Genomic DNA, 15,034 nt, shown 5'->3' with positions numbered 1-15,034 from the left:
ACATTGATAAACCATTGCGCCATTGGTTTCCTTATCCCAACAAAGGCGTAACTTGCTTCCTCCATTTTGGATAGCAGAGAGGTTGGAGAGAGTGATGATTCTGTGACCACAACGAACACGGATCAATAGTTCGAATGTGGTCGAATGAAAAACAGCGCAAGCGGATGCGGCCTAGTCAAAGTTTTAAAATAGACTATGCGCCATATTGCCTGACAGCAGAGAAAATAGGCCATGTCCGCAGCAATACACATGTCAATGGTGGGGGGCAAAGCCCTAACTAAAGTCGGACCCCTGGACACCATGTCAATGAGGTGCAATATAATATTGTTAATTTGGCTAAATGCTTATCCGTTTTTTTCCGCGTATCCTGCAATAAGTTAGCATTAAAAAATAACAATGACAGCAGTCTTTAATAAAGAGAAGAATACGCCTTGCATAGTGGCCACACAAAAGGCTCGCCATACTTGCAGTCGTGCCCTACTGCCACTGTAATCACCTCGCTTCGCACAATACCCATCACTGGTACATCGAAATGACAGTTGTCAAATAGGCTACAGACATTATTTTATAGCCAATTCTAATTAATCATATTACCTGATAGGATATTTGCCTCGGCTGCTCTTCATTGATAACCAATCTGTAGATTAGTAACCTTATGAGGCCGTCGCTCAGAACGTAGGGCGAAGAGAATGAACATTCAATGTCAGAGGACAAAAATAAGAAAATTAGTTTAGATTTTTTTTTCTCTCGAAGTGGCCCAATGTTTTTATGTTGAAATTATATTTAAAGTTGTTGTTCTTTTTTTCCCTCATTCAATATTGGTTTCTCAGTTCTATGAGATTTCACAACACAGGCCATATGTAATTCTAGGCCTATGTAAGACACGATACCCAGGTTTATGTACGTAAATCTTATTAGAAAAAATATTCTAGGATGCGAAAAACAGTATTTCTTATATTTATTTTAGAGTGGTTGGACATGCAATCAGTGTTTTATAAAGGTGGAGTCCACTGGCTCATAGGGGGACCTGGACCCCATGATTTTTGTCTGCATTTTACAAATGGAAATGATCTACACTGTTGTTTATACACTACACTATTAAAATATCAGTGACAGTCAAGACAATATCATTTTAGAATGACCATTTCACTTTAATTTTTGGTCATACATACAGTAAACTATCTTATCGTTACACATAACCCACCATAAAGCATTTTCTCCGTTGGTTAAAATGATAATTCCTACTCAACGCCATTCTGGGTTTGCTTTAATCAATTGATAGTTAACTTGTGAGAACAAAGAATAAAGGATAATACAGTACATTGAGAAGACAAAACCATTAATATTCACAAAGAGTTAGAAATAACAATTCCTTTGTCGTCAAATAAGTGTTATGAGAGGTTTTCAGATGCACTGTGTTCGTGTCAGTTTATTTTTTATTTTTTGTAATCTTTATTTAACTAGGCAAGTCCGTTAAGAACAAATTCTTATTTACAATGACGGCCTACCCCGGCCAAAATCTCCCCTAACTTGGACGACGCTGGGCCAATTGTGCACCACCCTATGGGACTCCCAATCACGGCCGGTTGTGATACAGCCCGGGATCGAACTCAGGTCTGAAGTGACGCCTCTAGCACTGCGGTGGAGTGCCTTAGACCGCTGTGCCACTCGGGAGGCCCAAAAGTTTGAGCACAATTTCAAAAAACATGTTGTAACAATGTTATATTGCATGAAATCCTGTGTATAAATATGCTATGTATAAATACAAATAAAAAATATGTTATACCATACAACACAAAAAGACACAAACACTGCCACACGCACTCTGGGAGATGCTTAAGATTCATGTTTTGCTAGTGTGTTTTGTGTTGTTTCCTACTAAGATGCATTTTCAATGTGGAAAACATCAGGACAAGCAAACTACTAATGATAAAAGCACATTATATCAGAGCATAAAATAAACAGATGAATGAAAGTCCGATATTTAAACATTTAAACAAAACATCAACCCTTCTCCAGACAGCGAGCATTTGACTAGATTATGACGAATAGTAGGCTATTTCTCATTCCTGTTTAGCTAAAGTATATTGATTGTATTTATTATATGCTTTATCATGCAATTTCTGTAAAATAAGATAACAAACTAATTGAAAAAAAGAGAGCGATTTCAGTCTTTGGATAGGGACAGATTACATGGTGACAATATCAGCAGAGTGCAATGAGTAGAGGAGAAGCCATTCGTTAGTAACCAGTGCCAGACATATCCAAAAGTCAACCAATATTTTGGCTACATGAGTCCCTTCTAGACATCAACACCCTTTAGGACAAGCACTCAAATATGATTTCCAGGCAATAGATACGAGACGCAGGTATAACTACTCGTTAGTTTCCTCCACTTTGCCTGTAGGCTCACGCAAGCCTCGTTTCTGCATCAGGTTGTAAGGGAAAGGTGCCACTTCGAAGCTGGCATAGTCCAATTTCTTGGTACCGTCACAGCTGGCATAGTCCAGTTTCTTGGCTCCGCCGACGCAGTTACCGAAGCCTAGTTTCTTGGTACCATCACAGCTCCCGTACTCCAGTTTCTTGAGCCGAGCCAGAGTCTTGATGCTACCAGGAGGCCTGCCAGGGCTAACCTTGTAGCCTGCTGCTTTGGTCGTACCCAGAGGCCTGCCGGGACTGGTCTTGAACCCCGCAGCTTTCGTGGTCCCCAACGGACGTCCAGTGCTTGTCCGGTAACCGGCTGACTTCGTGGTCCCCGAGGGTCTCCCTCTACGGCCGGATTTGACAACGCTTCCTTTCTTTTTCTTGGAGCTCTCTGTCCCAGTTGGAGCCTCACTGGGCCCTCGGATCCTCACAGTCTGAGGGTGGAACTCATTCTGGGTCTCTTGTTGCATTTGACAGGGCATGGGCTTGTGCAGGTTTGGGTGGGGCAGCTGTAGAGTAGGGGGTGGAGGCGAAGGGTAGAATTTGTTGGATTGCGAGCTACATAAGTCAAAGTGGCTGGTTGGGTGTTGACATTCCTCTGCAAGGCCACTCATGCAATAGTCATTGCTGCTGCCAGTGACTTGGTGCATCATTTTCTGTTGAGGGGTACAAATGAAAAGAGAAGCAGGTTTAGAGTCATTGAATTGGTATGTGTGACACAAACTTACGAGCATGCACATAAACACACAATAAGAACCTAAGTTGGTGATGCACATCACTATGTAATGCATATGTTATAAAGTATCTATTCTATGTGAAAACATCTTGTCCAACATTCTTAATTAGAATAGGCTATTGTTGCAAAACCATATCGGCGGTGTTAATACAATACGCAACGTAGTGTCTCGCTATTATGCGTTAACAACCCAATAATACAACAGCCGTATAAATGGGGCAATGGGCGCTACTACAACGAAATACCACGAATAAAACTGCTGCATTTGCGAGTACATTTTCAGAACATTAAAAAACCACAAACCTCATTTGTAGGCGGATCATAGAATGCAAAGGGTTAAATATGAAACAGATTTTCCATTCTTGACCTCCATAACATCCTAAAAACGCATGTATTCTACGCCTTTATATTCCATGGATATTAACTTGATCCTGGATGACATTATGCGCCGGGTATTTGATATTTATTTCTTCTTCTAGGACAGAGGTTTAAGTGAGAAAGGCAGCCATTTTCCTCTGGTTGCTTTCTTTTTATAAAATAGGAGGGGCTCAAAGCGCAGGCGCGCCAGACTTTAAGGAAACCTAGCAGCCCTATAAAGACATTTACTGTAATAAAAAAAATGGCATGTAATCCAGACATATTTCGATCAAGAATATAGGATATTATGTATTTTATTTGTAATCTTTGTTTTGAAATTGTGGACATTGTGTCCAGGAAATGAGGTAACAGTTTTGAAACAGTTTTAGAAACGGTCGTCACTCGTGACAGCCAGTCATAAACCCCGCCCATTTCTACGTCTCGTCTTAAAATGTGATTTTAAACCTTAACATTAAACCTAACATTAACCACACTGCTAACCTTATGCCTAACCGTAACCTTATATTAAGACCAAAAAGCAAATTTGTGTCTTCATAACATTTTACGATATAGGTAAATTTGACTTTGCGGCTGTGGTAACTAGTGGGAACCTTTATAAACAGAGGTTTATCAATACTGTACTTTCAGTAGGTGGTAGTATAACAATGACAAACATTAAGTACAGGATAAAAAACTAGCTTGATCTACTAAACCGTGTAATATAACTACATTTGACCTGACGTTAGTGGGAAAGCAATCTAATTTACAGAACTCGCATCAGTTTGTGTACAGTTTCATACATATTCACATTTCAGTCACATCGCTAGTTCTTCGCTGTCTGATTGTCAAACAGTAGTTGGCCTCTGTGAAACTGTAAACAAATGTTTTCTATACACATTTATTTGACTGCATCCGCAAATCAACTAGCCTCACTATTTACGAGGCTACAAATCAACTAGCTTCGCCCTGGCTACAAATAAACACCAAAAAACAGAGAAATACAGTGTTTTTCATAATACATCATATTTAATATGAGCTACATGTTGTGTGTATGAACTGACATGTATGTGGAACTGATAGATACACTACATGTTCATGTTTTTAAATGTATGTCAATTGTAATGTCTTTTGTCTGTAATGTTTTTTTCATTATGTGTCCGGGACCCCAGTAAGACGAGCTGTCAGCATCAGCGTAGGCCAATGAGGATCCTAACTAATCAAAACAAACATGACAACAGAAAGACTCAATTTACTGGAATACTTTGTACTGTTAAGCTTGAAGCTGGGAAGCAATAATACACATAGGCAAGGCATTTCCCCGTAACATTGTTCCACTAGTCATTCATTCCCTATTGAGTTCACAGGACTTAGGTCCAGTTGATTAAGCAAAACGTTTAAAACAAAAAAAATACCCCCAAATGGCACCCTATTCCCTCAGCCTGGTCTCGTAGCCCTTAATAGCTCTACATACTGTAGGGAGTATGGTGTAATGTGGGACACAACCTATGCCAATTATTAGGGCTCCCTAATGATCTTGGTCTGTTTCTGTATCTTGGTAAACATGTCCACATACTTGTCCCTGACGCTGACTGTCATTCCACCCAAGATGGAGGGGTTCAGACTGGGTAGAGAGAGAACAGAGAAGACATTCAGACTTGAAGCAGCATGTACAAACCTGCTCATAATCACTATATTAATCACTATATTTCACAGACTTTATGGTGAGGATTTTAGTCAGGAGTAACAAGTAATGTAACCCCTAAAATGTCAACGTTTCTGATTCTGTAGGTGGACTGGGATTCCATTATTCTTTCATCCACTGTGGCTTGGTGTTATGTATATTTAGTATTAGCTTTTCAGTAGCCTCCTCTGGGAGTTCCTAGTTCCTACCTTAGTGTCCAGCTTGAGCGTCTCTCCTTTGACCAAGAAGCCATTCAGAGCAACAACTCTCAGGTCTTTGAGGTTAGCAGCATCCAGAGGCTTGGAAATAGACACAGGATTAAGAAAATGTCAAATACATGCAAATCATTCATCTGCAAATGATCAAGCCCTGTAAATATAAAACATGTAAATTACATTTGACTGAGAAACTAGGAGTAGAAACCCATTAACTGTAGATGTGTTGGTTGTTACCAGTGTTGGGGAGTAGTGAACTACAAATAGTTCAATGAGTAATTTCCTTACATTTTGCAGTATCTTGGTGGTAGTTTAACTAAATTCAAATATTGGTACTGTTTTCAGTAGTTCATATTTTGTTTGCCATGTAGTGGTGTTTTCAGCATCAGACCTTCCCAATTCTCGCTTGAAACATCGTTTTTGTGTTTAATAGGCTGAATTACACTTTCTGTTAACATCTGACTTTTGTGTGATAATATTCTTGCAATTTGTAGTCAATTACATTTTAGATATGATAATTTTTCACGAAGTAGTTTGGATGTAGTGAAATACATTTTCAAAGTAACTTATAAACTATTTAATATGTATATATTAGTAAACTATATTTTTCTTATGGGTGTGTAACTTAACTTATTCCAGTTCGGAGTAATTGGTAGCTTAGTAAAGTACATTTTCAGAGTAGCTTCCCTAACACTGGTTGCTACATTGTATCAAGCTTGATCATTAATTCAACTAGTTTTGTTGCTGTTATGGTATCAGACAGGTCTGTCAAATCTAATGACTGGTTCAAAACATAAGTCCTCGTGGACGCGAGCTGTACCGATTTCAAAGTGACGATGTAGCTAGGGTTTAGGTGAAGAGGTTCAGTTAACTATATGTTATTTTACAACAGAAAATAAACCTTAAATATTGAATGTCTTACCTGCTGTCCTCCTTGCCTCAAAGGTGCTGCCATTTTATCCTGGGTAGTGATACCCGGGTACCGTGGGACGTCGCTACCCTAAACCCTAACCTTAACCCCTACTACAGTTCCCTAACCTTAACCATAACCTCAAATCGTACCTTAACCATTTTAAATTTCAAATTCAATGGAGTAACCTCGGAGTTGGGACGTCTCAAAGGATCACGATTGCATGAACCATTTCTCATACTGCTGACTAGGGTGAACCTCAATGCGCATGCGTGTGTCTTAAACATTAGGAGCCGCTTTAAATTCTGGATAGTTGCTTTTTGCATCCTGCCAGTCCGTTGTATTTATTCACTGTGAATTATTATATAAATATTTTTAATACCATTTATTTCAGCTTGAAAACCTGCATATGCATTTCAATAGTAGTATACCTATTCACACTATTATCCACAATATTCATGGTATTTATTGTGATAGATGAATTATTTTAATAACGAGAGCACATTGAAGTTCCCATTCGTAACCACACGGTGGGAGCAAAGCCCAGATGAAGGGGACGGCCAATGTCGGCCAATGACGTAAACGCAGCAATATACCGGGGGGTTTCGTTTATCTGACTCGGGTTACCCCGGCGTGATAAATTTGAATCGGTGAATAGTGATTGCATTTGTTTAGGAACCGGGCTGGCTCCCGAGCGTGAACCAGGTGCCCAGCTCTGGCCGTCGGCGTTGTCGGCTCAAAACAAAAGTGACGTAATTAAACACGTGGTGGAGGGATGAGTTGGATTCTGTGTTTCCACATGCAAAAGTGATTAAGAAAAACGATTTATCTGCCTTCCCAATCCTAGTTTGAAAATTCAAACATTTATTTTATGGAAAAGAGATGTTACTGGGCGATGCACCATGCTGCCTTGTTGACAGCCTGACAGAGAGACGCAGAGTAATGTTTGATTTGAGTATTGCGCTCCTCCCTCCCCGCTTTCGCCTGATGTTGTGAAGGAGCGTTTCCCTGTTCATTTCGGGCCAGTGTAATAAAACTCTCTCATTGATTGTTGCTCGGTGAAGAAGCAGGGTTGGGTCCTCGGAATTTCATACAGAGCCAGTTTTCTGCAACTGCGGCTGTACCCCGCATTTCTTTAGCTATTTCAGATAAACAGGATATCGAGGCGCATGCAGCGCTTATTTTTTAACGAGTAGCTAGCTAGTAAGGGGGGTTGAACCAATTTAAAGCAGGTGTCGGTGACCTAGCTAGTTCGTACATTCATTTTCGACGAAAGCAAAAAGAGTGCGAATGACGAGAACGCATTAACTAAACTAGTTTTCAATAGGTAACCTAACTAGGGAGTTTGCTCGCTGAAATATAACCAGACATGGACGACAAGTCATTCACTAAGGAATTGGATGGGTGGATTGAGCAACTCGGCGAATGCAAACAGCTCTCGGAAAATCAAGTCAAAGCCCTTTGCGAGAAGGTAATTTTAACCCGTTTAATTCGTATGATCTTGCAAGCCCTTAGCCGGCAAATTAGCTTAGCTAATATCGCTATGTTAAGCAACTCTCTTAAATTGTTATTTGGTCCGAGCACGGTTAATTTCCCCACCGGCTATGGTTTGTTACTGCTAGTTAGTTACTAGTTCGTTACTAGTTAGTTAGTTACTAGCTACATTATTCTGAAAATGGCGGCGGAGTCTATAGCCATTGCATCCACTGTGGGGTTGGCTGACATGCGTTGACTGAATAGCGTTGATGTTGTATTCTTTATATGAATGTGTTTGGAAATTTCAGTTTGTTCTTACGCTCCGTTCTGGCTTGTTGCAGTTGAATTTCCAATTGTGCCCCTTGGGTATCAACTACCGTATATAGTTAGAGCTTAAAAATATGCATGCATTTTTATAAATAAAGTACTCAAACAAGAAATAACTTACACAGACCCGAACTCCCGCTCTTCCCCTTTGTATCCCCTATTTTCCCCACCCTCTTGTTTAAATTCCTAACCCCAAACTCTTGTCTCATTTCTTTCCCAGGCCAAAGAGATTCTGACGAAGGAGTCTAATGTGCAGGAGGTGAGATGTCCGGTCACCGTGTGTGGAGATGTCCACGGACAGTTCCACGACTTGGTGGAGCTGTTTAAAATCGGAGGGAAGTCTCCGGACACCAACTACCTCTTCATGGGAGACTATGTGGACAGGGGCTACTATTCTGTAGAGACAGTCAGCCTCCTAGTATCTCTCAAGGTAAACATAGACAAATGTTTTAGAGCAGGAAAGGGCAACTAAATGCATCATGAGGGGCTGCAGTGGAATTGCCTGACGACTCAAAAGGAGTTCACCTAATCAAGTAATTTCATGCAATTTTGCCATAGGGTGGACAGAAATGTTTGCAAAATCTATTGGGGCCCCTGGTCTGTGTCCGGCCATGATTAATACAAGTTTAGATCGCTGACTAGGCTAACTTATCAATCTAAACATTTTTAGCTTGCATGGACTAATTGAGTGACTGTTAGTGACACATAACGAGAGAAACTGCTGATGCACGACCACAATATTTATTGAAGCTTATCAATTCTAATTCTCAACAGTAAATTGAGACTGGGTTCCTATTGATACACGGGCCCTGCAAAATGCCCGTGGCCTGCCAGTTGCCCATTCCTGTTTTAGAGTGTGTTCTATAATAGCTTCGGCTGATAACTTTCTGATATTGCTTAGTTGGTGTATTTTGCACAGGGAAAAACCGCAACCAGGTTAAAACTCAAACTGCTAGTGGAGGCCAGTAGGTCTACAGGGAGGACAGCCTACTGATATAACACAGGATAAGATTCACTGGCTGCTACTGTAAATGTTGTCGTCAACCTTAAACCATGTCTGGAGGTGCAGTCACTGTGAATGTAATGTCTTGTCAATGCGCATTTTGTCCAATCCAGAGATGTTAATCATTTGTTTTTCAGGTGAGGTACCGTGAGCGAATCACAATCCTCCGAGGGAACCACGAGAGCAGACAGATCACCCAGGTGTACGGCTTCTACGACGAGTGTTTAAGGAAATACGGAAACGCCAACGTCTGGAAGTACTTCACAGACTTATTTGACTATCTGCCCCTGACTGCCTTGGTAGATAACCAGGTGAGATATTAGTTGTTACACGTGCATTATGCAGAAATCACTCCGCCATTTCATGGTTGCAAAAAAAAATCTTAACAGTTTGCTTAATTTCTGTTTATGTAACAATACCAGCAGTCATTGTGTAGAGAAGCATCGTTCTATCTAAACTACTGTGAAATATATTTTTCATAACCAAAAATATATATATATTTTTTTTTTAGCTGTTTGAAGCAAATCAAAACTGACAGTAAAAGGCGCACAGATGAAACTTAAGACCGGGAAGCGTAGAAATAGTGCACACAGAACAGATCTACCACTAATTAGGCTTCATTTCAATGAGAAAGACAGCTCTATAACTCACACTTCTATGTGAATTTGGTCACGTTGCCCCCCCCCCCCCCCCCCCCCCCAAATGTGACATATTTTAACGTATTACATATTTATTTATTAGTAGAAGCATTACATAAGTGTCTATTGATTGGGGCCCTGAAGAGCGCTATATAAAACTCATGTACTATTAGGATCACTGTTATGAAAGAGAGGAGATTCAGCAACACGGAGGACAATGTAATTCAATAAAAAGCTTTTCTTTTCTTTCTTTTTTACAAATAGAACCAACTTTTTTTCGGCTTTTGACCGTAGTCAAAAACCACAATAAAGGCTAAAAGCCGTAACGCATTGGTTCTACTTTTAGCAACAAAAAAATTGTTTTTTTAAATTGAATTCTGTTGTCGTCCGTGTTTTTGAATCTCCTCTCCTTCAGTTTGCTCCTCAATTCATGCTCCGTGGTTGGAAAGCGGTCTCTTCTTTGATCACTACTGTTATTACATAACCATGCAATTCAGCAGCAACGTGCTGTACAATACAGATTGTAAAAATAAAAACATCTACAACCCAACACGGTGTTAGATGGTATTTTAAGCCTTAATGATTTGATTCGTTCGAACACATTTTTAGAAGGAAATGTCCTGACCTGTTGTTCCTCTGCAGATCTTCTGTCTCCACGGTGGACTGTCCCCCTCTATAGACACACTGGAACACATCAGAGCGCTGGATCGCTTACAGGAAGTTCCTCATGAGGTCAGCTCACTTCCACGTTCCTAGAAACGACGTCCAATCTTCATATTACCATGCTAGTTAGAATACATGTCCAATAGGTTGTTTCGTAATATTGACTTACTTGACTTAAACACTTCTGTGTGACAGCTTTTGCCTCTAGCCAGGAGGTCCCTGCTTTGTTCAGTTCATGTAGAGTGATGCGTTTCCAGTTGTTCGGCATCTTCATAGTGTGGATATTGAACCACTGGAGTCTGTAAGCCCTGACATTGTATAGCAGATGTTTAATCTGTTCCATGGACTTCTGGCCAACCAGTCACTACTCATCTCACAGTTGTAATATGCGCTCAGCAAACACCTTAGATAAAATCATGTGGTGACTCTGTTGCAGCCTGACCTCACCAATATGGCCACCTTATTCACATCATGTGGTGTTCGCTGTATTGTTGACCTTACTAACATGGCCACCGTCTCCCTCCCCCAGGGTCCGATGTGTGACCTGCTGTGGTCAGACCCTGATGACCGTGGCGGCTGGGGCATCTCTCCCCGCGGTGCCGGCTACACCTTTGGACAAGACATCTCAGAGACCTTCAACCATGCTAACGGACTCACCCTGGTCTCCAGAGCTCACCAGCTGGTCATGGAGGTATGTTTTTAAGGACTGAAAATGTATGTATTTTTATACCAAAATGCAGACATTCTTTTGTATTTGCATGAATTCCTTTTTGTTTTTTGATTGTCTTGTTCTTAGATGTACCTCTGGTTTCCTGAGTGTTTGTTTTTGACAGGGTTATAACTGGTGCCATGATGTACCTCTGGTTTCCTGAGTGTTTGTTTTTGACAGGGTTATAACTGGTGCCATGACCGTAACGTAGTGACTATCTTCAGTGCACCCAATTACTGCTATCGCTGTGGAAACCAGGCCGCCATCATGGAGCTGGATGACACGCTCAAGTACTCCTTGTAAGTATTCACATCAGAATAAAATTCCTGTTGACAATTCTTTACTTTAGCTTTATTGTTAAACTCCGTACATTGGAAATTGTTACGAGTAGATAAATGAGTTAGCAAACTTCCTTTTCTTATCTTGATTGATGAAATGAAGCGAACCCTCTATTAGATGGAACGTCGCTCCAAGGCCTCGTTTCAGATGTGTGAGTGGCTGTGTTTCTATTCCAGCCTTCAGTTCGACCCCGCCCCTCGCAGAGGTGAACCCCATGTGACCCGTCGCACTCCTGACTACTTCCTGTAAAAGATCCCAATGCCTGTGAAGTATTGCTCTAGATTCTTCTTAGTGAAGAAGTGGGAGAAGATGCGGGAGAAGGGAGCATTCGGTATAGAGTTGTGACAAAGTAAGCATCCATCAATCCATGGACCAAAATGTGTGCCATAATTTCACAAAATGCAAAATGGAAAAAAAAATGTCACATTCATCTTTAAAGAAGACCACACATCCGACACCCACCACAGTCCATGGAACCAGTTCCTTCTCTCTCTGTGCATGATGTTATATTTATCTCTGAAAAATGATTCTTCATTGTAAAGATTACAGTGTACTATATAGTAATAGGGTGCCATTTTGGAAGCAGACAGTCTCATAGTACCTGCTGGTTTTGTCAGGAAAAAGATCTGCTTTGAATTAATTAATCTGCTGAGATTAAGGCTTAAATGTAACCCTTGTGATAGGAACATAATTCTAGTATAGAAAAGTTTTGGTACAGCTAACTCAGCATGGCCTCAAACTGGAAGGTTGCAGTAAACAAACATGTTATGTTGTGAACATTTTTCTAACAGAAATTCAATGGCTTTTTTTTTTGTGTGAATTTTAAATCATTGTTTTCAGACTTGGTTGAGCGCTGGATGGAATTGAATTCTTCTTTCTCTTTGCACTTTTGTATTTAATGTTTTATCATGACACTGACAAACTACAGCATTCTGTTTTACGCTGCTTTCAGAAAGTATTCAGACCCCTTGACTTTTTCCACATTTTTGTTACATTACAGCCTTAATCTAAAATGGATTAAATACATTTTCTTCATCACCAATCGACACACAATACCCCGTAATGACATCACAATACCCCGTAATGACATCACAATACCCCGTAATGACATCACAATACCCCGTAATGACATCACAATACCCCGTAATGACATCACAATACCGCGTAATGACAAAGTGAAAAAATGTTTTTAGAAATGTTTGCAAATGTAAAAAAAAAAAAAAAAAAAATTTAGAACAGAAATACCTTATTTACGTAAGTAGTCAAACCCTTTGCGATGAGGCTTGAAGTTGAGCTCAGGTGCATCCTGTTTTCATTGAACATCCTTGAGATGTTTCTAAAACTTGGAGTCAACCTGTGGTAAATTCAATTGATTGGACATGATATGGAAAGGCACACAACTGTCTATGTAAGGTCCCACAGTTGACGTTAGAGCAAAAACCAAGCCATGAGGTCTAAGGAATTATCCTCAAGCTCCAAGATAGGATTTTTATTTTACCTTTATTTAACTAGGCAAGTCAGTTAAGAACAAAATCTTATTTTCAATGATGGCCTAGGAACAGTGGGTTAACTGCCTGTTCAGGGGCAGAACAACATTTGTACCTTGTCAGCATGGGGATATGAACTTGCAACTTTTTGGTTGCTAGTCCAACAAGCTACCCACTAGGCTACCCTGCCGCCCCAGATTGTGTCGAGGCACAGATCTGGGGAAGGGTACCAACAATTTCTGTTGCATTGAAGGTTCCCAAGAACACCGTGGCCTCCATCATTCTTAAATGGAAGAAGTTTGGAACCACCGAGAGACTTCCTAGAGCTGGCCGCCAATGGCAAAATGAGCCACGGTGTTCTTGGGTACCTTCAGGGAGGTGACCAAGAACCCGATGGTCACTCTGACAGAGCTCTGGAGTTCCTCTGTAAAGTTGGGAGAGCCTTCCAAAAGGACCACCATCTCTGCAGCGGTCCACCAATCAGGCATTTATGGTAGTGAGGTCGGATGGAAGCCATTTCTCAATAAATGGCACATGAGTTTTCCAAATGCGCCTAAAGGTCTCCTTAGATCATGAGAATCAAGATTCTCTGGTCTGATGAAACCAAGATTGAACTCTTTGGCCTGAATGCCAAGCGTCCCGTCTGGAGGAAATCAATTTTAAAATAAGGCTGTAACGTAACAAAATGTGGAAAAGGTTAAGGGGTCTGAATACTTTCTGAATACAGTGTATATTTCACCCCCAGCAAATACCTTTTCTGTCACTCACCTGTCCATTAGTTGAGTAAAACCTATTTCAGAGGAACACTTGTACAAAATGACATCCCTTGTTATAGTTACCTTTCTGTTTTGCAGCCTCCGCTATATAATAAAGATTGAAGTTGTTCCTTTGCTGCTTTGTCCTGTATGGTTCTTAGGCGCTCTGCGTGGCACAGAGGCAAGAGTGACCTTTAACTTTGAGAATGACGTTGCCCCTTGATCAACTTTTATTTGTCACGTACACATGGTTAGCTGGTGTTAATGTGAGTGTAGCGAAATGCTTGGGGGGGGGTCAAATGATTACGTTAGTGATAGAAAGATGCCCGAGTTTCCGACTTGGAATTTCGAGTTGGATTCATATTCAAAAGGATTTTTGACAGATGGAACTTGTTTTTTTTCCTGAGTCCCCAGTTGTCTTGAAAGCACTTACGTTAGAAAATTGAGATTTCCGAGTTCCCAGTTGTATTGGTATATAAGGACAGACATATGCCTAGACACTAGAGCAGGGGTGTCAAAATTAGGGGAGCAGGGGAGTTCCTTACTAAGACCCAGACAACCAGGTGAGGGGAGTTCCTTACTAAGACCCAGACAACCAGGTGAGGGGAGTTCTTTACTGGGTCCTAGACAACCAGGTAAGGGGAGTTCCTTACTAAGACCTAGACAACCAGGTGAGGGGAGTTCTTTACTAAGATCTACCAGGTGAGGTGAGCTCCTTACTAAGACCTAGACAACCAGGCGAGGGGAGTTCTTTACTGGGTCCCAGACAACCAGGTGTGGGGAGTTCCTTACTAAGATCTACCAGGTGAGGTGAGCTCCTTACTAAGACCTAGACAACCAGGCGAGGGGAGTTCTTTACTGGGTCCCAGACAACCAGGTGAGGGAGTTCCTTACTAAGACCTAGACAACCAGGTGAGGGGAGTTCCTTACTAAGACCTACCAGGTGAGGGGAGTTCCTTACCTAGAACTACCAGGTGAGGCGAGTTCTTTACTAATTAGAGACCTTAATTAATCGAGTACAAGCCCCGACTTTGTGAAACCCTGCGCTGGAGTCCAATGTCACCTCTATTAGCAATGACTAACCAACCAGCTGACGATTTGTCCTCCTCCTGAGTGAGAATGTGCTCCCAAAACAGACCACTAGATGGCAGTAAATGTCCCTATATTCATACCTTGCTTTATTGTTTGCACTGTAGGGTACTAAGGGGTAACTGGCCCTCCACCCCCCTGTAATTCCACAAGATGTCACCAAATTATTTCCCCACCACTTCCCTAGCTGGCACTGCTCTTGCTCAACAAAAATGTCCTCTATGA

The 15,034-nt window shown here is 41.1% G+C and overlaps 2 protein-coding genes across 4 annotated transcripts; one reads left to right on the top strand and one right to left on the bottom strand.

Moving 5' to 3' along the window:
- Positions 1 to 1,251: 1,251 nt before the first annotated feature.
- LOC135526732 (UPF0461 protein C5orf24 homolog) lies at positions 1,252 to 6,593 on the bottom strand. Of its 3 annotated transcripts, XM_064955348.1 has the most exons (4): positions 6,336 to 6,593; positions 5,408 to 5,497; positions 5,091 to 5,138; positions 1,252 to 3,080 (listed from the first exon to the last, which is right to left on the bottom strand). In XM_064955348.1, exons 1-4 carry the CDS (start codon positions 6,366 to 6,368, stop codon positions 2,376 to 2,378), a joined length of 876 nt encoding a protein of 291 aa, XP_064811420.1. In that variant the 5' UTR covers positions 6,369 to 6,593; the 3' UTR covers positions 1,252 to 2,375. The 3 variants fall into 3 exon arrangements, with proteins under 3 accessions (XP_064811420.1, XP_064811421.1, XP_064811422.1); XM_064955349.1 differs by lacking the exon at positions 5,091 to 5,138; XM_064955350.1 differs by lacking the exon at positions 6,336 to 6,593 and having other exon boundaries at positions 3,464 to 5,138; positions 5,408 to 5,458.
- Positions 6,594 to 7,351: 758 nt separating this feature from the next.
- LOC135526730 (serine/threonine-protein phosphatase 2A catalytic subunit alpha isoform-like) lies at positions 7,352 to 13,856 on the top strand. Its single transcript, XM_064955346.1, has 7 exons — positions 7,352 to 7,794; positions 8,347 to 8,556; positions 9,267 to 9,440; positions 10,410 to 10,499; positions 10,960 to 11,121; positions 11,320 to 11,438; positions 11,655 to 13,856. The coding sequence occupies exons 1-7, from the start codon at positions 7,693 to 7,695 to the stop codon at positions 11,725 to 11,727; spliced, it is 930 nt and encodes a 309-aa protein (XP_064811418.1). The 5' UTR covers positions 7,352 to 7,692; the 3' UTR covers positions 11,728 to 13,856.
- Positions 13,857 to 15,034: the final 1,178 nt, after the last annotated feature.

Source organism: Oncorhynchus masou, chromosome 32 (genome assembly GCF_036934945.1).
Source record: "Oncorhynchus masou masou isolate Uvic2021 chromosome 32, UVic_Omas_1.1, whole genome shotgun sequence".
NCBI classification, from domain to species: Eukaryota; Metazoa; Chordata; class Actinopteri; order Salmoniformes; family Salmonidae; genus Oncorhynchus; species Oncorhynchus masou.
Note: the sequence above shows the minus strand (reverse complement) of the source record. Positions and strands in the feature narration are given on the sequence as shown.